Source organism: Leptodactylus fuscus, unplaced genomic scaffold (assembly GCF_031893055.1).
Source record: "Leptodactylus fuscus isolate aLepFus1 unplaced genomic scaffold, aLepFus1.hap2 HAP2_SCAFFOLD_876, whole genome shotgun sequence".
Classification (NCBI taxonomy): domain Eukaryota; kingdom Metazoa; phylum Chordata; class Amphibia; order Anura; family Leptodactylidae; genus Leptodactylus; species Leptodactylus fuscus.
This window is the reverse complement of record NW_027440922.1, coordinates 1-24336: the sequence shown is the minus strand read 5'-3', so window position 1 is coordinate 24336 and position 24336 is coordinate 1. Positions and strand designations below refer to the sequence as shown.

At 53.1% G+C, this 24336-nt stretch overlaps 1 protein-coding gene across 2 annotated transcripts in view; it reads right to left on the bottom strand.

The window, feature by feature from the left end:
• The window catches only part of DLG4 (discs large MAGUK scaffold protein 4), a 37409-nt gene extending 13381 nt beyond the window's left edge, over positions 1–24028 (bottom strand). For both annotated transcript variants that reach the window (XM_075262071.1, XM_075262072.1), the window contains exons 1-2: positions 23910–24028; positions 106–275 (exon numbers count right to left, since the gene is read on the bottom strand). In XM_075262071.1, coding sequence (XP_075118172.1) covers positions 106–166 — 61 coding nt within the window. In that variant the 5' untranslated portion in view covers positions 167–275; positions 23910–24028. The remainder of the gene's footprint in view (positions 1–105; positions 276–23909) is intronic.
• Between the last annotated feature and the right edge of the window lie 308 nt (positions 24029–24336).

Genomic DNA, 24336 nt, shown 5'->3' with positions numbered 1-24336 from the left:
GGCAATAGAAGAAGGATTGTAGATAACATAGAAGTAGGCTGTGAGGAGAACATGGGGACATGGACAGAGGAGCATCTTATCACCCTGGTGGTCACACTTAGTCACCTTTTGGACCTTTGATCAGTTTGATCTCTATGATTTTCTCCGATGCCGGCTTCCTGCGCATCACGTAGAGACGGACAATGGAGCCTGCATCCTTCAGAGCTTCCACCGCGGTGCTGTGTGTCACCTCCCGCACGTCCACCTCATTCACAAACAGGATACTGTCGTTTACCCTGAGGAGTGATGGTGAGGAAATGGTGGAAAGAAAGAGACAGCTAGTCAGTGGCTAACACCTTCAGGTTCATTGTGATTAGTTATTTTATCTCTATAGCGCCGACATATTCCACAGCACAGTACAGGGACTACCAACATTCATCATTGGCCACTGACCCACTGGGGCTAACCATCTACAACCATACAGTAAGAAAGTGTGGGAAGAATCCAGAGGATCCAGGACAAACCCCCGCAATCAAGGGCCAAAAACATGCAAAATACCACTGATGGAACTGAATAATGGAGGAAAGGCATCAGTGCTGACTACTGAGCCACCCACGGTGCTGACTACTGAGCCACCCACGGTGCTGACTACTGAGCCACACACAGTGCTGATTACTGAGCCACCCACAGTGCTGATTACTGAGCCACCCACAGTGCTGACTACTGAGCTCCCAACAGTGCTGACTACTGAGATCCCAATAGTGCCGATTACTGAGCCACCCACAGTGCTGACTATTGAGCAACCAACAGTGCTGACTACTAAGCCACCCACAGTGCTGATTACTGAGCCACCCACAGTGCTGATTACTGAGCCACCCACAGTGCTGACTACTGAGCTCCAAACAGTGCTTACTACTGAGCTCCCAATAGTGCCGACTACTGAGCCACCCACAGTGCTGACTATTGAGCAACCAACAGTGCTGACTACTGAGGCACCCACATTGCTGACTACTGAGGCACCCACAGTGCTGACTACAGAGCCTCCAACAGTCCTGACTACTGAGCTCCCAACAGTGCTGACTACAGAGCCTCCCACCGTTGCTGACTACTGAGCCACCCACAGTGCAGACTACTGAGCCACCAACAGTGCAGACTACTGAGCCACCAACAGTGCAGACTACTGAGCCACCAACAGTGCTGACTATTGAGCCACCAACAGTGCTGACTATTGAGCCACCAACAGTGCAGACTACTGAGCCTCCCACAGTGCTGACTACTGAGCTCCCAACAGTGCTGAATACTGAGCTCCCAACAGTGCAGACTACTGAGCCACCAACAGTGCTGACTACAGAGTCACCAACAGTGCAGACTACTGAGCCACCAACAGTGCTGACTACTGAGCCACCCACAGTGCTGACTACTGAGCCACCCACAGTGCTGACGACTGAGCTCCCAACAGTGCTGACTACCGAGCCACCAACAGAGCTGACTACTGAGCCACCAACAGAGCTGACTACTGAGCCACCCAGAGTGCTGACTACGGAGCCACCAACAGAGCTGACTACTGAGCCACCAACAGAGCTGACTACTGAGCCACCAACAGAGCTGACTACTGAGCCACCAACAGAGCTGACTACGGAGCAACCAACAGTTCTGACTACTGAGCTCCCAACAGTGCTGACTACTGAGCCACCAACAGTGCTGACGACTGAGCTCCCAACAGTGCTGACTACCGAGCCACCAACAGAGCTGACTACCGAGCCACCAACAGAGCTGACTACTGAGCCACCCAGAGTGCTGACTACGGAGCCACCAACAGAGCTGACTACTGAGCCACCAACAGAGCTGACTACTGAGCCACCAACAGAGCTGACTACGGAGCAACCAACAGTGCTGACTACTGAGGCACCCACATTGCTGACTACTGAGGCACCCACAGTGCTGACCACTGAGCCACCAACAGTGCTGACTACTGAGCCACCAACAGAGCTGACTACTGAGCCACCAACAGTGCTGACTACTGAGCCACCCACAGTGCAGACTACTGAGCCACCAACAGTGCAGACTACTGAGCCACCAACAGAGCTGACTACTGAGCCACCCAGAGTGCTGACTACGGAGCCACCAACAGAGCTGACTACTGAGCCACCAACAGAGCTGACTACTGAGCCACCAACAGAGCTGACTACGGAGCAACCAACAGTGCTGACTACTGAGGCACCCACATTGCTGACTACTGAGGCACCCACAGTGCTGACTACAGAGCCTCCAACAGTCCTGACTACTGAGCTCCCAACAGTGCTGACTACAGAGCCTCCCACCGTTGCTGACTACAGAGCCCCCAACAGTGCTGAATACTGAGCCACCAACAGTGCTGACTACTGAGCTCCCAACAGTGCTGACTACAGAGCCTCCCACCGTTGCTGACTACAGAGCCCCCAACAGTGCTGACTACAGAGCCCCCAACAGTGCTGACTACAGAGCCCCCAACAGTGCTGACTACAGAGCCCCCAACAGTGCTGACTACAGAGCCCCCAACAGTGCTGACTACAGAGCCCCCAACAGTGCTGACTACAGAGCCCCCAACAGTGCAGACTACAGAGCCCCCAACAGTGCTGACTACAGAGCCCCCAACAGTGCTGACTACTGAGCCACCAACAGTGCAGACTACTGAGCCACCAACAGTGCAGACTACTGAGCCACCAACAGTGCAGACTACTGAGCCACCAACAGTGCAGACTACTGAGCCACCAACAGTGCAGACTACTGAGCCACCAACAGTGCTGACTATTGAGCCACCAACAGTGCTGACTATTGAGCCACCAACAGTGCAGACTACTGAGCCTCCCACAGTGCTGACTACTGAGCTCCCAACAGTGCTGACTACTGAGCCACCAACAGTGCAGACTACTGAGCCACCAACAGTGCAGACTACTGAGCTCCCAACAGTGCTGACTACTGAGCCACCAACAGTGCAGACTACTGAGCCACCCAGAGTGCTGACTACGGAGCCACCAACAGAGCTGACTACTGAGCCACCAACAGTGCTGACTACTGAGGCACCCACAGTGCTGACTACAGAGCCTCCAACAGTCCTGACTACTGAGCTCCCAACAGTGCCGACTACAGAGCCTCCCACCGTTGCTGACTACTGAGCCACCAACAGTGCAGACTACTGAGCCACCAACAGTGCTGACTACAGAGCCCCCAACAGTGCAGACTACTGAGCTCCCAACAGTGCTGACTACTGAGCCACCAACAGTGCTGACGACTGAGCTCCCAACAGTGCTGACTACCGAGCCACCAACAGAGCTGACTACTGAGCCACCAACAGAGCTGACTACTGAGCCACCCAGAGTGCTGACTACGGAGCCACCAACAGAGCTGACTACTGAGCCACCAACAGAGCTGACTACTGAGCCACCAACAGAGCTGACTACGGAGCAAACAACAGTGCTGACTACTGAGGCACCCACATTGCTGACTACTGAGGCACCCACAGTGCTGACCACTGAGCCACCAACAGTGCTGACTACTGAGCCACCAACAGAGCTGACTACTGAGCCACCAACAGTGCTGACTACTGAGCCACCCACAGTGCAGACTACTGAGCCACCAACAGTCCTGACTACTGAGCTCCCAACAGTGCTGACTACAGAGCCTCCCACCGTTGCTGACTACAGAGCCCCCAACAGTGCTGACTACTGAGCTCCCAACAGTGCTGAATACTGAGCTCCCAACAGTGCAGACTACTGAGCCACCAACAGTGCTGACTACAGAGTCACCAACAGTGCTGACTACAGAGCCCCCAACAGTGCTGACTACAGAGCCCCCAACAGTGCTGACTACAGAGCCCCCAACAGTGCTGACTACAGAGCCCCCAACAGTGCTGACTACAGAGCCCCCAACAGTGCAGACTACAGAGCCCCCAACAGTGCTGACTACAGAGCCCCCAACAGTGCTGACTACTGAGCCACCAACAGTGCAGACTACTGAGCCACCAACAGTGCAGACTACTGAGCCACCAACAGTGCTGACTATTGAGCCACCAACAGTGCTGACTATTGAGCCACCAACAGTGCAGACTACTGAGCCTCCCACAGTGCTGACTACTGAGCTCCCAACAGTGCTGACTACTGAGCCACCAACAGTGCAGACTACTGAGCCACCAACAGTGCAGACTACTGAGCTCCCAACAGTGCTGACTACTGAGCCACCAACAGTGCAGACTACTGAGCCACCCAGAGTGCTGACTACGGAGCCACCAACAGAGCTGACTACTGAGCCACCAACAGTGCTGACTACTGAGGCACCCACAGTGCTGACTACAGAGCCTCCAACAGTCCTGACTACTGAGCTCCCAACAGTGCCGACTACAGAGCCTCCCACCGTTGCTGACTACTGAGCCACCAACAGTGCAGACTACTGAGCCACCAACAGTGCTGACTACAGAGTCACCAACAGTGCAGACTACTGAGCCACCAACAGTGCAGACTACTGAGCTCCCAACAGTGCTGACTACTGAGCCACCAACAGTGCTGACGACTGAGCTCCCAACAGTGCTGACTACCGAGCCACCAACAGAGCTGACTACTGAGCCACCAACAGAGCTGACTACTGAGCCACCCAGAGTGCTGACTACGGAGCCACCAACAGAGCTGACTACTGAGCCACCAACAGAGCTGACTACTGAGCCACCAACAGAGCTGACTACGGAGCAACCAACAGTGCTGACTACTGAGGCACCCACATTGCTGACTACTGAGGCACCCACAGTGCTGACCACTGAGCCACCAACAGTGCTGACTACTGAGCCACCAACAGAGCTGACTACTGAGCCACCAACAGTGCTGACTACTGAGCCACCCACAGTGCAGACTACTGAGCCACCAACAGTTCAGACTACTGAGCCACCAACAGTGCTGACTATTGAGCCACCAACAGTGCTGACTATTGAGCCACCAACAGTGCAGACTACTGAGCCTCCCACAGTGCTGACTACTGAGCTCCCAACAGTGCTGAATACTGAGCTCCCAACAGTGCAGACTACTGAGCCACCAACAGTGCTGACTACTGAGCTCCCAACAGTGCTGACTACTGAGCCACCAACAGTGCAGACTACTGAGCCTCCCACAGTGCTGACTACTGAGCTCCCAACAGTGCTGACTACTGAGCCACCAACAGTGCAGACTACTGAGCCACCAACAGTGCTGACTACTGAGCCACCAACAGTGCAGACTACTGAGACACCCAGAGTGCTGACTACGGAGCCACCAACAGAGCTGACTACTGAGCCACCAACAGTGCTGACTACTGAGCTCCCAACAGTGCTGAATACTGAGCTCCCAACAGTGCAGACTACTGAGCCACCAACAGTGCTGACTACAGAGTCACCAACAGTGCAGACTACTGAGCCCCCAACAGTGCAGACTACTGAGCCACCAACAGTGCTGACTACAGAGCCTCCCACAGTGCAGACTACTGAGCTCCCAACAGTGCTGACTACCGAGCCACCAACAGAGCTGACTACTGAGCCACCAACAGAGCTGACTACTGAGCCACCCAGAGTGCTGACTACGGAGCCACCAACAGAGCTGACTACTGAGCCACCAACAGAGCTGACTACTGAGCCACCCAGAGTGCTGACTACGGAGCCACCAACAGAGCTGACTACTGAGCCACCAACAGAGCTGACTACTGAGCCACCAACAGAGCTGACTACGGAGCCACCAACAGTGCTGACCACTGAGCCACCAACAGTGCTGACTACTGAGCCACCAACAGTGCTGACTACTGAGCCACCAACAGAGCTGACTACTGAGCCACCAACAGTGCTGACTACTGAGCCACCAACAGTGCTGACTACTGAGCCACCAACAGTGCTGACTACTGAGCCACCAACAATGCTGACTACTGAGCCACAAACGGTGAATAATAACCACTGAGCTCCCAACAGTGCTGACTACTGAGCCACCCACAGTGCTGACTACTGAGCCACCCACAGTGCTGACTACTAAGCCTCCAACAGTGAATGATAACCACTGAGAAACCAATAGTGCTGATGACTGAGCCAGTACATTGACCAGGTTCATTCTTTCATCATCCTGAGCATCTTTCACCAGTGTGAGAGCTCCCCCTACGTTCACGGTTGGGGCATACCTGGAATGATTGAGTTCGTCCTTTAATATCCCCTGATGAGTAGTGGTCAAAGGGCTATGAAACGCATCAGGTGGGGTGTATTTAGGGCAAGTAATGGTACTGCCCTTGTTAGGGTGGGAGTCTGACTCCTTTGATGATTTGGTGTCATCTACTCTCACTCTCGTTATACTTAACCCCTTCCTGAAATCTGCTGTACTAGTATGGCGGATGCCGGGTGTTTAACAATAGCGGCCACTCGGGAGCCGTAGCTCCTGATTTATACAGCAGACACTATGTGCTAATGCCCGTGATCAGGGCTCACACTGATTGAGAGCATTAACCCCTCAGGCACATTGGTGAAAGCTGACCGAGGCGCCATTTTACCTCTGGTGCCCGGACGTCATCAGTTACCCAGTGCTGGCTACTGAGCCACCCACGATGCTGACTACTGAGCTCCCAACAGTGCTGACTACTGAGCCACCAACAGTGCAGACTACTGAGCCACCAACAGTGCTGACTACAGAGCTCCCAACAGTGCTGACTACTGAGCCACCCACAATGCTGACTACTGAGCTCCCAACAGTGCTGACTACTGAGCCCCCAACAGTGCTGACTACTGAGCCTCCCACAGTGCTGACTACTGAGCCACCAACAGTGCTGACTACTGAGCTCCCAACAGTGCTGACTACTGAGCTCCCAACAGTGCTGGCTACTGAGCTCCCAACAGTGCTGACTACTGAGCTCCCAACAGTGCAGACTACTGAGCCACCCACAGTGCTGACTACAGAGCCTCCCAACAGTGCTGACTACTGAGCTCCCAACAGTGCTGACTACTGAGCTCCCAACAGTGCTGACTACTGAGCCACCCAGAGTGCTGACTACTGAGCTCCCAACAGTGCTGACTACTGAGCTCCCAACAGTGCTGACTACTGAGCTCCCAACAGTGCTGACTACTGAGCCACCCACAGTGCAGACTACTGAGCCACCAACAGTGCAGACTACTGAGCCACCAACAGTGCAGACTACTGAGCCACCAACAGTGCAGACTACTGAGCCACCAACAGTGCAGACTACTGAGCCACCAACAGTGCAGACTACTGAGCCACCCACAGTGCAGACTACTGAGCCACCCACAGTGCAGACTACTGAGCCACCCACAGTGCAGACTACAGAGCCCCCAACAGTGCTGACTACAGAGCCCCCAACAGTGCTGACTACAGAGCCCCCAACAGTGCTGACTACTGAGCCCCCAACAGTGCTGACTACTGAGCCACCAACAGTGCTGACTACTGAGCCACCCACAGTGCAGACTACTGAGCCACCAACAGTCCTGACTACTGAGCTCCCAACAGTGCTGACTACAGAGCCTCCCACCGTTGCTGACTACAGAGCCCCCAACAGTGCTGACTACTGAGCTCCCAACAGTGCTGAATACTGAGCTCCCAACAGTGCAGACTACTGAGCCACCAACAGTGCTGACTACAGAGTCACCAACAGTGCTGACTACAGAGCCCCCAACAGTGCTGACTACAGAGCCCCCAACAGTGCTGACTACAGAGCCCCCAACAGTGCTGACTACAGAGCCCCCAACAGTGCTGACTACAGAGCCCCCAACAGTGCAGACTACAGAGCCCCCAACAGTGCTGACTACAGAGCCCCCAACAGTGCTGACTACTGAGCCACCAACAGTGCAGACTACTGAGCCACCAACAGTGCAGACTACTGAGCCACCAACAGTGCAGACTACTGAGCCACCAACAGTGCTGACTATTGAGCCACCAACAGTGCTGACTATTGAGCCACCAACAGTGCAGACTACTGAGCCTCCCACAGTGCTGACTACTGAGCTCCCAACAGTGCTGACTACTGAGCCACCAACAGTGCAGACTACTGAGCCACCAACAGTGCAGACTACTGAGCTCCCAATAGTGCTGACTACTGAGCCACCAACAGTGCAGACTACTGAGCCACCCAGAGTGCTGACTACGGAGCCACCAACAGAGCTGACTACTGAGCCACCAACAGTGCTGACTACTGAGGCACCCACAGTGCTGACTACAGAGCCTCCAACAGTCCTGACTACTGAGCTCCCAACAGTGCCGACTACAGAGCCTCCCACCGTTGCTGACTACTGAGCCACCAACAGTGCAGACTACTGAGCCACCAACAGTGCTGACTACAGAGTCACCAACAGTGCAGACTACTGAGCCACCAACAGTGCAGACTACTGAGCTCCCAACAGTGCTGACTACTGAGCCACCAACAGTGCTGACGACTGAGCTCCCAACAGTGCTGACTACCGAGCCACCAACAGAGCTGACTACTGAGCCACCAACAGAGCTGACTACTGAGCCACCCAGAGTGCTGACTACGGAGCCACCAACAGAGCTGACTACTGAGCCACCAACAGAGCTGACTACTGAGCCACCAACAGAGCTGACTACGGAGCAACCAACAGTGCTGACTACTGAGGCACCCACATTGCTGACTACTGAGACACCCACAGTGCTGACCACTGAGCCACCAACAGTGCTGACTACTGAGCCACCAACAGAGCTGACTACTGAGCCACCAACAGTGCTGACTACTGAGCCACCCACAGTGCAGACTACTGAGCCACCAACAGTTCAGACTACTGAGCCACCAACAGTGCTGACTATTGAGCCACCAACAGTGCTGACTATTGAGCCACCAACAGTGCAGACTACTGAGCCTCCCACAGTGCTGACTACTGAGCTCCCAACAGTGCTGAATACTGAGCTCCCAACAGTGCAGACTACTGAGCCACCAACAGTGCTGACTACTGAGCTCCCAACAGTGCTGACTACTGAGCCACCAACAGTGCAGACTACTGAGCCTCCCACAGTGCTGACTACTGAGCTCCCAACAGTGCTGACTACTGAGCCACCAACAGTGCAGACTACTGAGCCACCAACAGTGCTGACTACTGAGCCACCAACAGTGCAGACTACTGAGCCACCCAGAGTGCTGACTACGGAGCCACCAACAGAGCTGACTACTGAGCCACCAACAGTGCTGACTACTGAGCTCCCAACAGTGCTGAATACTGAGCTCCCAACAGTGCAGACTACTGAGCCACCAACAGTGCTGACTACAGAGTCACCAACAGTGCAGACTACTGAGCCCCCAACAGTGCAGACTACTGAGCCACCAACAGTGCTGACTACAGAGCCTCCCACAGTGCAGACTACTGAGCTCCCAACAGTGCTGACTACCGAGCCACCAACAGAGCTGACTACTGAGCCACCAACAGAGCTGACTACTGAGCCACCCAGAGTGCTGACTACGGAGCCACCAACAGAGCTGACTACTGAGCCACCAACAGAGCTGACTACTGAGCCACCCAGAGTGCTGACTACGGAGCCACCAACAGAGCTGACTACTGAGCCACCAACAGAGCTGACTACTGAGCCACCAACAGAGCTGACTACGGAGCCACCAACAGTGCTGACCACTGAGCCACCAACAGTGCTGACTACTGAGCCACCAACAGTGCTGACTACTGAGCCACCAACAATGCTGACTACTGAGCCACAAACGGTGAATAATAACCACTGAGCTCCCAACAGTGCTGACTACTGAGCCACCCACAGTGCTGACTACTGAGCCACCCACAGTGCTGACTACTAAGCCTCCAACAGTGAATGATAACCACTGAGAAACCAATAGTGCTGATGACTGAGCCAGTACATTGACCAGGTTCATTCTTTCATCATCCTGAGCATCTTTCACCAGTGTGAGAGCTCCCCCTACGTTCACGGTTGGGGCATACCTGGAATGATTGAGTTCGTCCTTTAATATCCCCTGATGAGTAGTGGTCAAAGGGCTATGAAACGCATCAGGTGGGGTGTATTTAGGGCAAGTAATGGTACTGCCCTTGTTAGGGTGGGAGTCTGACTCCTTTGATGATTTGGTGTCATCTACTCTCACTCTCGTTATACTTAACCCCTTCCTGAAATCTGCTGTACTAGTATGGCGGATGCCGGGTGTTTAACAATAGCGGCCACTCGGGAGCCGTAGCTCCTGATTTATACAGCAGACACTATGTGCTAATGCCCGTGATCAGGGCTCACACTGATTGAGAGCATTAACCCCTCAGGCACATTGGTGAAAGCTGACCGAGGCGCCATTTTACCTCTGGTGCCCGGACGTCATCAGTTACCCAGTGCTGGCTACTGAGCCACCCACGATGCTGACTACTGAGCTCCCAACAGTGCTGACTACTGAGCCACCAACAGTGCAGACTACTGAGCCACCAACAGTGCTGACTACAGAGCTCCCAACAGTGCTGACTACTGAGCCACCCACAATGCTGACTACTGAGCTCCCAACAGTGCTGACTACTGAGCCCCCAACAGTGCTGACTACTGAGCCTCCCACAGTGCTGACTACTGAGCCACCAACAGTGCTGACTACTGAGCTCCCAACAGTGCTGACTACTGAGCTCCCAACAGTGCTGGCTACTGAGCTCCCAACAGTGCTGACTACTGAGCTCCCAACAGTGCAGACTACTGAGCCACCCACAGTGCTGACTACAGAGCCTCCCAACAGTGCTGACTACTGAGCTCCCAACAGTGCTGACTACTGAGCTCCCAACAGTGCTGACTACTGAGCCACCCAGAGTGCTGACTACTGAGCTCCCAACAGTGCTGACTACTGAGCTCCCAACAGTGCTGACTACTGAGCTCCCAACAGTGCTGACTACTGAGCCACCCACAGTGCAGACTACTGAGCCACCAACAGTGCAGACTACTGAGCCACCAACAGTGCAGACTACTGAGCCACCAACAGTGCAGACTACTGAGCCACCAACAGTGCAGACTACTGAGCCACCAACAGTGCAGACTACTGAGCCACCAACAGTGCAGACTACTGAGCCACCCACAGTGCAGACTACTGAGCCACCCACAGTGCAGACTACAGAGCCCCCAACAGTGCTGACTACAGAGCCCCCAACAGTGCTGACTACAGAGCCCCCAACAGTGCTGACTACTGAGCCCCCAACAGTGCTGACTACTGAGCCCCCAACAGTGCTGACTACTGAGCCCCCAACAGTGCTGACTACTGAGCCCCCAACAGTGCAGACTACTGAACCCCCAACAGTGCAGACTACTGAGCCCCCAACAGTGCAGACTACTGAGCCCCCAACAGTGCTGACTACTGAGCCACCAACAGTGCTGACGACTGAGCTCCCAACAGTGCTGACTACAGAGCCCCCAACAGTGCTGACTACTGAGAGTCAGGATCTTATTTTATTGAACTCTTTTTTTGCCAGCAGTGAAGATGGAGTTTTTGGTGTTTCCTGCCTGTGACTTCCCCTGATTTCCTGATTCTTGATTATTTAGCATGTGTGCTGTGATTGCCCAGTTGCCTGGGTATTGGTTTCAGTAGCCTGTCTTCTGCAAGGTCCTCAAGCTCAAACTGACTGTTCCAAGTTGGTTAATTACCTGCAAGTTGGTTGCTACCTGGAACCACTACCCCCAGCAAGTCCTCCTGCTACCTAAGACTTGCAATCCACCCGGTCCACAGGAGCCGTGGAACTACAGCCTCCAGCAAGCCCTCCTGCTGAGTATAGGACCGCTGCTTCCGGCCAAGCCTCCCTGCCTTCCACAGAACGGACTGTAAGTCTATTTGTGTATTACTATTGCTAGACTCACTGTTCCCAGCCATTGGTCTCTAGAAAATAGAAAGGGTATTGTGACACTGAGCCTCCCACAGTGCTGACTACTGAGCCACCCACAGTGCTGACTACTGAGCCACCCACAGTGCTGACTACTGAGCCACCCACAGTGCTGACTACTGAGCCACCCACAGTGCTGACTACTGAGCCACCCAGAGTGCTGACTACTGAGCCACCCAGAGTGCTGACTACTGAGCCACCCACAGTGCTGACTACTGAGCCACCCACAGTGCTGACTACTGAGCCACCCACAGTGCTGACTACTGAGCCACCCACAGTGCTGACTACTGAGCCACCCAGAGTGCTGACTACTGAGCCACCTAGAGTGCTGACTACTGAGCTCCCAACAGTGCAGACTACTGAGCTCCCAACAGTGCAGACTACTGAGCCACCCACAGTGCTGACTACTGAGCCACCCACAGTGCTGACTACTGAGCCACCCACAGTGCTGACTACTGAGCCACCCACAGTGCTGACTACTGAGCCTCCCACAGTGCTGACTACTGAGCCTCCCACAGTGCAGACTAGAGCCCCCAACAGTGCAGACTACTGAGCCACCAACAGTGCAGACTACTGAGCCACCCACAGTGCAGACTACTGAGCCACCCACAGTGCAGACTACTGAGCCACCCACAGTGCAGACTACTGAGCCACCCACAGTGCTGACTACTGAGCCACCCACAGTGCTGACTACTGAGCCTCCCACAGTGCAGACTAGAGCCCCCAACAGTGCAGACTACTGAGCCCCCAACAGTGCAGACTACTGAGCCACCCACAGTGCAGACTACTGAGCCACCCACAGTGCAGACTACTGAGCCACCCACAGTGCAGACTACTGAGCCACCCACAGTGCAGACTACTGAGCCACCCACAGTGCAGACTACTGAGCTCCCAACAGTGCTGACTACAGAGCCCCCAACAGTGCTGACTACAGAGCCCCCAACAGTGCTGACTACAGAGCCACCAACAGTGCTGACTACAGAGCCCCCAACAGTGCTGACTACTGAGCCCCCAACAGTGCTGACTACTGAGCCTCCCACAGTGCTGACTACTGAGCCACCCAGAGTGCTGACTACTGAGCCACCCAGAGTGCTGACTACTGAGCCACCCAGAGTGCTGACTACTGAGCCACCTAGAGTGCTGACTACTGAGCTCCCAACAGTGCTGACTACTGAGCCACCCAGAGTGCTGACTACAGAGCCCCCAACAGTGCTGACTACAGAGCCCCCAACAGTGCTGACTACAGAGCCCCCAACAGTGCTGACTACAGAGCCCCCAACAGTGCTGACTACAGAGCCCCCAACAGTGCTGACTACAGAGCCCCCAACAGTGCTGACTACAGAGCCCCCAACAGTGCTGACTACAGAGCCCCCAACAGTGCTGACTACAGAGCCCCCAACAGTGCTGACTACAGAGCCCCCAACAGTGCTGACTACTGAGCCACCAACAGTGCTGACTACTGAGAGTCAGGATCTTATTTTATTGAACTCTTTTTTTGCCAGCAGTGAAGATGGAGTTTTTGGTGTTTCCTGCCTGTGACTTCCCCTGATTTCCTGATTCTTGATTATTTAGCATGTGTGCTGTGATTGCCCAGTTGCCTGGGTATTGGTTTCAGTAGCCTGTCTTCTGCAAGGTCCTCAAGCTCAAACTGACTGTTCCAAGTTGGTTAATTACCTGCAAGTTGGTTGCTACCTGGAACCACTACCCCCAGCAAGTCCTCCTGCTACCTAAGACTTGCAATCCACCCGGTCCACAGGAGCCGTGGAACTACAGCCTCCAGCAAGCCCTCCTGCTGAGTATAGGACCGCTGCTTCCGGCCAAGCCTCCCTGCCTTCCACAGAACGGACTGTAAGTCTATTTGTGTATTACTATTGCTAGACTCACTGTTCCCAGCCATTGGTCTCTAGAAAATAGAAAGGGTATTGTGACACTGAGCCTCCCACAGTGCTGACTACTGAGCCACCCACAGTGCTGACTACTGAGCCACCCACAGTGCTGACTACTGAGCCACCCACAGTGCTGACTACTGAGCCACCCACAGTGCTGACTACTGAGCCACCCACAGTGCTGACTACTGAGCCACCCACAGTGCTGACTACTGAGCCACCCACAGTGCTGACTACTGAGCCACCTAGAGTGCTGACTACTGAGCTCCCAACAGTGCAGACTACTGAGCTCCCCACAGTGCTGACTACTGAGCCACCCACAGTGCTGACTACTGAGCCACCCACAGTGCTGACTACTGAGCCACCCACAGTGCTGACTACTGAGCCACCCACAGTGCTGACTACTGAGCCACCCACAGTGCTGACTACTGAGCCACCCACAGTGCTGACTACTGAGCCACCTAGAGTGCTGACTACTGAGCCACCTAGAGTGCTGACTACTGAGCCACCTAGAGTGCTGACTACTGAGCCACCTAGAGTGCTGACTACTGAGCCACCCACAGTGCTGACTACTGAGCCACCCACAGTGCTGACTACTGAGCCACCCACAGTGCTGACTACTGAGCCACCCACAGTGCTGACTACTGAGCCACCCACAGTGCTGACTACTGAGCCACCCACAGTGCTGACTACTGAGCCACCCACAGTGCTGACTACTGAGCCACCTAGAGTGCTGACTACTGAGCTCCCAACAGTGCAGACTACTGAGCTCCCCACAGTGCTGACTACTGAGCCACCCACAGTGCTGACTACTGAGCCACCCACAGTGCTGACTACTGAGCCACCTAGAGTGCTGACTACTGAGCCACCTAGAGTGCTGACTACTGAGCCACCTAGAGTGCTGACTACTGAGCCACCTAGAGTGCTGACTACTGAGCCACCCAGAGTGCAGACTACTGAGCTCCCAACAGTGCAGACTACTGAGCCACCCACAGTGCAGACTACTGAGCCACCCACAGTGCTGACTACTGAGCCACCCACAGTGCTGACTACTGAGCCACCCACAGTGCTGACTACTGAGCCACCCACAGTGCTGACTACTGAGCCACCCACAGAGCTGACTACTGAGCCACCTAGAGTGCTGACTACTGAGCCACCTAGAGTGCTGACTACTGAGCCACCTAGAGTGCTGACTACTGAGCCACCTAGAGTGCTGACTACTGAGCCACCTAGAGTGCTGACTACAGAGCCCCCAACAGTGCTGACTACAGAGCCCCCAACAGTGCTGACTACAGAGCCCCCAACAGTGCTGACTACAGAGCCCCCAACAGTGCTGACTACAGAGCCCCCAACAGTGCTGACTACAGAGCCCCCAACAGTGCTGACTACAGAGCCCCCAACAGTGCTGACTACAGAGCCCCCAACAGTGCTGACTACAGAGCCCCCAACAGTGCTGACTACAGAGCCCCCAACAGTGCAGACTACTGAGCCACCAACAGTGCTGACGACAGAACTCATAGACACATAGAATACAGGGGGGACACATAGAATACAGGGGGGACACATAGAATACAGGGGGGACACATAGAATACAGGGGGGACACATAGAATACAGGGGGGACACATAGAATACAGGGGGGACACATAGAATACAGGGGGGACACATAGAATACAGGGAGGACACATAGAATACAGGAGGACACATAGAATACAGGGAGGACACATAGAATACAGGAGGGGACACATAGAATACAGGGGGGACACATAGAATACAGGAGGGACACATAGAATACAGGGGGGACACATAGAATACAGGGGGGACACATAGAATACAGGGGGGGACACATAGAATACAGGAGGACACATAGAATACAGGAGGGACACATAGAATACAGGGGGGACACATAGAATACAGGGGGGACACATAGAATACAGGGGGGGACACATAGAATACAGGGGGGACACATAGAATACAGGAGGACACATAGAATACAGGGGGACACATAGAATACAGGGGGGACACATAGAATACAGGGGGGGACACATAGAATACAGGGGGGACACATAGAATACAGGAGGACACATAGAATACAGGAGGACACATAGAATACAGGGGGGAGACACATAGAATACAGGGAGGACACATAGAATACAGGGAGGACACATAGAATACAGGGGGGACACAGAATACAGGAGGACACATAGAATACAGGGGGGACACATAGAATACAGGGAGGACACATAGAATACAGGGGGGGTACACATAGAATACAGGGGGACACATAGAATACAGGGGGACACATAGAATACAGGGGGACACATAGAATACAGGGGGGGACACATAGAATACAGGGGGGGACACATAGAATACAGGGGGGACACATAGAATACAGGAGGACACATAGAATACAGGGGGGAGACACATAGAATACAGGGAGGACACATAGAATACAGGGAGGACACATAGAATACAGGGGGGGTACACATAGAATACAGGGGGGGGACACATAGAATACAGGGGGGGACACATAGAATACAGGGGGGACACATAGAATACAGGAGGACACATAGAATACAGGGGGGAGACACATAGAATACAGGGAGGACACATAGAATACAGGGAGGACACATAGAATACAGGGGGGGTACACATAGAATACAGGGGGACACATAGAATACAGGGGGGGGGACACATAGAATACAGGGGGGACACATAGAATACAGGAGGGACACATAGAATACAGGGGGACACATAGAATACAGGGGGGAGACACATAGAATACAGGGGGGGGGACACATAGAATACAGGAGGGACACATAGAATACAGGGGGGACACATAGAATACAGGGAGGACACATAGAATACAGGGGGGGTACACATAGAATACAGGGGGACACATAGAATACAGGGGGACACATAGAATACAGGGAGGACACATAGAATACAGGGGGGGTACACATAGAATACAGGGGGGGTACACATAGAATACAGGGAGGGACACATAGAATACAGGAGGACACATAGAATACAGGGGGACACATAGAATACAGGGAGGACACATAGAATACAGGGGGGGTACACATAGAATACAGGGGGGGTACACATAGAATACAGGAGGACACATAGAATACAGGAGGACACATAGAATACAGGAGGGACACATAGAATACAGGGGGGACACATAGAATACAGGAGGGGGGACACATAGAATACAGGGGGGGTACACATAGAATACAGGAGGACACATAGAATACAGGAGGACACATAGAATACAGGGAGGACACATAGAATACAGGGGGACACATAGAATACAGGAGGACACATAGAATACAGGGAGGACACATAGAATACAGGGGGGACACATAGAATACAGGGGGGACACATAGAATACAGGGGGGGACACATAGAATACAGGGGGGGGGACACATAGAATACAGGGGGGGGGACACATAGAATACAGGGGGGGGGGACACATAGAATACAGGGGGGGGGACACATAGAATACAGGGGGGGGGACACATAGAATACAGGGGGGGGGACACATAGAATACAGGGGGGACACATAGAATACAGGGGGGACACATAGAATACAGGGGGGACACATAGAATACAGGGGGGACACATAGAATACAGGGGGGGGGACACATAGAATACAGGGGGGGGGACACAGAATACAGGGGGGACACATAGAATACAGGGGGACACATAGAATACAGGGAGGACACATAGAATACAGGAGGACACATAGAATACAGGGGGGACACATAGAATACAGGGGGGACACATAGAATACAGGGGGGACACATAGAATACAGGGGGGGGACACATAGAATACAGGGGGGACACATAGAATACAGGAGGACACATAGAATACAGGGGGGGACACATAGAATACAGGGGGGACACATAGAATACAGGGGGGACACATAGAATACAGGAGGACACATAGAATACAGGGAGGGACACATAGAATACAGGGAGGACACATAGAATACAGGGAGGGACACATAGAATACAGGGGGGACACATAGAATACAGGGGGACACATAGAATACAGGGGGACACATAGAATACAGGAGGACACATAGAATACAGGGGGGACACAGAATACAGGGGGACACATAGAATACAGGGGGACACATAGAATACAGGGGGACACATAGAATACAGGGGGACACATAGAATACAGGGGGGACACATAGAATACAGGGGGGACACATAGAATACAGGGGGGACACATAGAATACAGGAGGACACATAGAATACAGGGAGGGACACATAGAATACAGGGAGGACACATAGAATACAGGGGGGACACATAGAATACAGGGGGGGACACATAGAATACAGGGAGGACACATAGAATACAGGGGGGAGACACATAGAATACAGGAGGACACATAGAATACAGGGGGGACACATAGAATACAGGAGGGGGGACACATAGAATACAGGGGGGACACATAGAATACAGGGGGGACACATAGAATACAGGGGGGACACATAGAATACAGGGGGGACACATAGAATACAGGAGGGGACACATAGAATACAGGGGAGGACACATAGAATACAGGGAGGACACATAGAATACAGGGGGACACATAGAATACAGGAGGACACATAGAATACAGGGGGGACACATAGAATACAGGGGGGGACACATAGAATACAGGGGGGGGGACACATAGAATACAGGGGGGGGGACACATAGAATACAGGGGGGGGACACATAGAATACAGGGGGGGGGACACATAGAATACAGGGGGGGGGACACATAGAATACAGGGGGGGGGACACATAGAATACAGGGGGGACACATAGAATACAGGGGGGACACATAGAATACAGGGGGGACACATAGAATACAGGGGGGACACATAGAATACAGGGGGGGGACACATAGAATACAGGGGGGGGGACACAGAATACAGGGGGGACACAGAATACAGGGGGGACACATAGAATACAGGGGGACACATAGAATACAGGGAGGACACATAGAATACAGGGAGGACACATAGAATACAGGAGGACACATAGAATACAGGGGGGACACATAGAATGGGGGAGGGACACAGAATACAGGGGGGGGACACATAGAATACAGGGAGGACACATAGAATACGGGGGGGACACATAGAATACGGGGGGGACACATAGAATACGGGGGGGACACATAGAATACGGGGGGGACACATAGAATACGGGGGGGACACATAGAATACAGGAGGACACATAGAATACAGGGGGACACATAGAATACAGGAGGACACATAGAATACAGGGGGGACACAGAATACAGGGGGACACATAGAATACAGGGGGACACATAGAATACAGGGGGACACATAGAATACAGGGGGACACATAGAATACAGGGGGGACACATAGAATACAGGGGGGGACACATAGAATACAGGGGGGGACACATAGAATACAGGAGGACACATAGAATACAGGAGGACACACATAGAATGGGGGAGGGACACATAGAATACGGGGGGGGACACATAGAATACGGGGGGGACACATAGAATACGGGGGGGACACATAGAATACGGGGGGGACACATAGAATACGGGGGGGACACATAGAATACGGGGGGGACACATAGAATACAGGAGGACACATAGAATACAGGGGGACACATAGAATACAGGAGGACACATAGAATACAGGGGGGACACAGAATACAGGGGGACACATAGAATACAGGGGGACACATAGAATACAGGGGGACACATAGAATACAGGGGGACACATAGAATACAGGGGGGACACATAGAATACAGGGGGGGGACACATAGAATACAGGGGGGGACACATAGAATACAGGAGGACACATAGAATACAGGAGGACACATAGAATACAGGGGGGACACATAGAATACAGGAGGACACATAGAATACAGGGGGGACACATAGAATACAGGGAGGACACATAGAATACAGGGGGGACACATAGAATACAGGGGGGGACACATAGAATACAGGGGGACACATAGAATACAGGGGGACACATAGAATACAGGGAGGACACATAGAATACAGGGGGGACACATAGAATACAGGGGGACACATAGAATACAGGGGGACACATAGAATACAGGGAGGACACATAGAATACAGGGGGGGACACATAGAATACAGGAGGACACATAGAATACAGGAGGACACATAGAATACAGGGGGGACACATAGAATACAGGAGGACACATAGAATACAGGGAGGACACATAGAATGGGGGAGGGACACAGAATACAGGGGGGGGACACATAGAATACAGGGAGGACACATAGAATACGGGGGGGACACATAGAATACGGGGGGGACACATAGAATACGGGGGGGGACACATAGAATACAGGAGGACACATAGAATACAGGGGGACACATAGAATACAGGAGGACACATAGAATACAGGGGGGACACAGAATACAGGGGGACACATAGAATACAGGGGGACACATAGAATACAGGGGGACACATAGAATACAGGGGGACACATAGAATACAGGGGGACACATAGAATACAGGGGGACACATAGAATACAGGGGGACACATAGAATACAGGGGGACACATAGAATACAGGGGGGAGACACATAGAATACAGGGGGACACATAGAATACAGGGGGGACACATAGAATGGGGGAGGGACACAGAATACAGGGGGGGGACACAGACTCTGGGTTATTTTCCACCTTCCCGGGACATTATACAGAATATTAAATAGCAGCCCAAGGTGCAGACGCCATTCACAGACCTTAGTGCTGATGACCTGGCCATGTATTTCCATGATAAAATTGATAAGATCCGTCAGGAAATTACTGCCCAAGCCCCAGGTGGCATTGATCCCACCACCTACAATAGTACTGATCCCCTCACCAGCCGCACTTCAGACTGTCCATTCTCATCTTTTGAACCTGTTACAGAAGAGGAAGTCTCCCAGCTACTTTCTTCATCTCGCCTCACAACCTGCAGCAGTGACCCCTTCCCCTCACACCTTCTCCAATCTCTGTCCCCTGCTGTCACTACTTACCTTACTAAAATATTTAACCTCTCTCTCTCTTCTGGAATCTTCCCATCCTCCTTCAAGCATGCTGTTATAACCCCGCTACTGAAAAAACCCTCCCTGGACCCATCCTGTGCTGCTAACTATCGACCTGTCTCTAACCTCCCCTTCATCTCTAAACTCTTGGAACGCCTGGTCTATTCTCGGTTAATCCGCTATCTCTCTGCTAACTCTCTGCTTGACCCCTTACAATCTGGTTTCCGCGCTCTGCACTCTACTGACACGGCTCTCACAAAAGTCTCCAATGATCTCCTAATGGCTAAATCCAATGGTGACTTCTCTCTTCTTATTCTTCTGGACCTCTCTGCAGCTTCTGACACTGTTGACCATCATCTCCTCCTCACTCTGCTCCGCTCAGTCGGCCTCAATGACACTGCGCTCTCCTGGTTCTCCTCTTATCTCTCAGACCGCACTTTCAGTCTATCATTTGCGGGCTCTGTTTCCTCCCCTCTTTCCCTTGCTGTTGGGGTTCCTCAGGGCTCGGTCCTCGGCCCCCTGCTCTTTTCTCTCTACACAGCCCCCATTGGACAAACCATCGCCAGATTTGGCTTCAGGTCCCATCTTTATGCTGATGACACCCAATTATACACATCTTCCCGTGACATCACCCCTGCACTCATACAGAACACCAGTGACTGTCTCTCTGCTGTCTCTAATATCATGTCCTCGCTCTATCTGACACTAAATCTCTCTAAGACTGAGCTACTACTGTTTCCACTTTCTAACAGATCTGTCCCTGATATATCCATTGCAGTCTCAGGCCTTACTATAACTCCTAGGCAGTAGGCCCGCTGCCTCGGGGTCATGTGTGACTCAGACCTTTACCTTCACCCCTCATATTGAATCACTCGCACGTTCATGTCACCTCCACCTCAAAAACATCTCCAGAATACGCCCTTTCCTTACCAGAGATACACTAAAGACACTTATTGTCTCTCTGATTCATTCTCGCCTTGACTACTGTAACTCCTTACTAATCCGTCTTCCCCTCACTAAACTCTCCCCTCTACAATCTATTCTGAATGCAGCGGCCAGGCTCATCTATCAGGCTAGACGCTACAGTGATGCCTCCGGTCTGTGCCGGTCACTACAGCGAGGCCTCCGGTCTGTGCCGGTCACTACAGCGAGGCCTCCGGTCTGTGCCGGTCACTACAGCGAGGCCTCCGGTCTGTGCCGGCCACTACAGGGAGGCCTCCGGTCTGTGCCGGTCACTACAGCGAGGCCTCCGGTCTGTGCCGGTCACTACAGCGAGGCCTCCGGTCTGCGCCGGTCACTACAGCGAGGCCTCCGGTCTGCGCCGGTCACTACAGCGAGGCCTCCGGTCTGCGCCGGTCACTACAGCGAGGCCTCCGGTCTGCGCCGGTCACTACAGCGAGGCCTCCGGTCTGCGCCGGCCACTACAGCGAGGCCTCCGGTCTGCGCCGGCCACTACAGCGAGGTCTCCGGTCTGTGCCGGCCACTACAGCGAGGCCTCCGGTCTGTGCCGGCCACTACAGCGAGGCCTCCGGTCTGTGCCGGCCACTACAGCGAGGCCTCTGGTCTGTGCCGGCCACTACAGCGAGGCCTCCGGTCTGTGCCGGTCACTACAGCGAGGCCTCCGGTCTGTGCCGGCCACTACAGCGAGGCCTCCGGTCTGTGCCGGCCACTACAGCGAGGCCTCCGGTCTGTGCCGGTCACTACAGCGAGGCCTCCGGTCTGTGCCGGCCACTACAGCGAGGCCTCCGGTCTGTGCCGGCCACTACAGCGAGGCCTCCGGTCTGTGCCGGCCACTACAGCGAGGCCTCCGGTCTGTGCCGGCCACTACAGCGAGGCCTCCGGTCTGTGCCGGTCACTACAGCGAGGCCTCCGGTCTGTGCCGGTCACTACAGCGAGGCCTCCGGTCTGTGCCAGTCGCTACATTGGCTGCCTATTCAATATAGAATAAAATATAAAGTTCTCCCCCTCCCCCACAAGGCTCTCCATAATGCCGCACCTCCCTACATCTCCTCCCTCATCTCTGTCTACCGCCCAACCCCCGCTCTCCGCTCACTCAATGACCTAACACTTCCATCCTCTCTTATCAGAACCTCCCCCGCTCGTATACAAGACTTCTCCCGAGCTGCACCACTTCTCTGGAATGCTCTACCCCCGACAATCAGATTAACTCCCAACTTCTACAGTTTCAAACGCAAACTAAAGATGCATCTTATCAGAGCGGCCGATCACAATTCCTAATGCTAACCCTTCCGTTCTTGATGCCTTTTCAGCCTAACATATTTGTCCGAGCTCCATCCACATGTTACAGGACACGACTGGTGACGGCCCATAAAGCTTTGTCTGTGTAATGACAGTCACCTCTATTACAGAATTGTCTGACCCCTGTATAAGCAATGCCGCCCCTGCTACCTCGTGTCACCCCCTCTACCTCATAGATTGTAAGCTCTTGCGAGCAGGGCCCTCAGTCCCATTGTGTGAAATGACGTTCTTTGTTTTGTATCTTTCTGTATCTGAACCCTACACATTGTACAGTGCTGCGGAATATGTTGGCGCTATATAAATAAAATGTATTATTATTATTATAGCAGCATCAAGAAGAAAAATTTGTCTTCCACACATTAATCCCCAAAATAAAAAAACTTATGGGCTTTGGTAGGGGGTGGGGGAGTCAAAAGTGGAAAACGAAAATCGAAAAATGTCCGTTGCAGGAAGGGGTTAATCCATCTCTTGTCCTGGTGAGATTGTTCTGTCTCCTATAGGACTTTTCTATATGTATCTCTACATTTTGAGGATCTTTGCCGCACCCCTGTAATGGAGGAACCAGACCCTTCGAGAAGCAGGAAAGCTGTGCCCTAAGACTGCCCTGAGGACACTGAGGAGGAGGAGTTGTCTCTATAGAGGGTAACCATACATTGGGACAACCTCCGGTAACGCTGACGTCTCTCCATGGCCGGTCTCTATGGGGTCAGACATCTTTATACTCCATCAATGTTCCTCCACCAATTCATGGACACCTTATTGGTGTATGGCCGGACGTCAGTGCAATAAAACTATCAGACTGCAAGCAAACCATAAAGGGCCCTGAAAGCCACGACAGTGTAGGGGCCACAAGGGCCACAGAAGGCACGGACGGAAAACGGCACCTACCTGAGTCGGCCATCTTGTGCAGCTGCTCCACCTGGAATGATCTTGGTGATGAAAATACTGGGGTCATCTCCCACATGTGGGTTATCGGTTCCTCCTGCGATGCTGAAACCCAAACCTGAGTTACCCTGAAAAAGAGAGACATGGGAGGCGGAGTTCCCATAAGTAACAGGCAAGAAAGTATGGCCATACTGGGGAACAGAGTTACTATATGGAGGAGACCGAGGCAAATGAGAAGAAATGGGGAAATAGTGGACAGAGAGCGGGGAAATAGTGGAGAGAGCGGGGAAATAGTGGAGAGAGCGGGGAAATAGTGGACAGAAAGAAGGGAAATAGTGGACAGAGAGCGGGGAAATAGTGGAGAGAGAGAGCGGGGAAATAGTGGACAGAGAGAGCGGGGAAATAGTGGACAGAAAGAAGGGAAATAGTA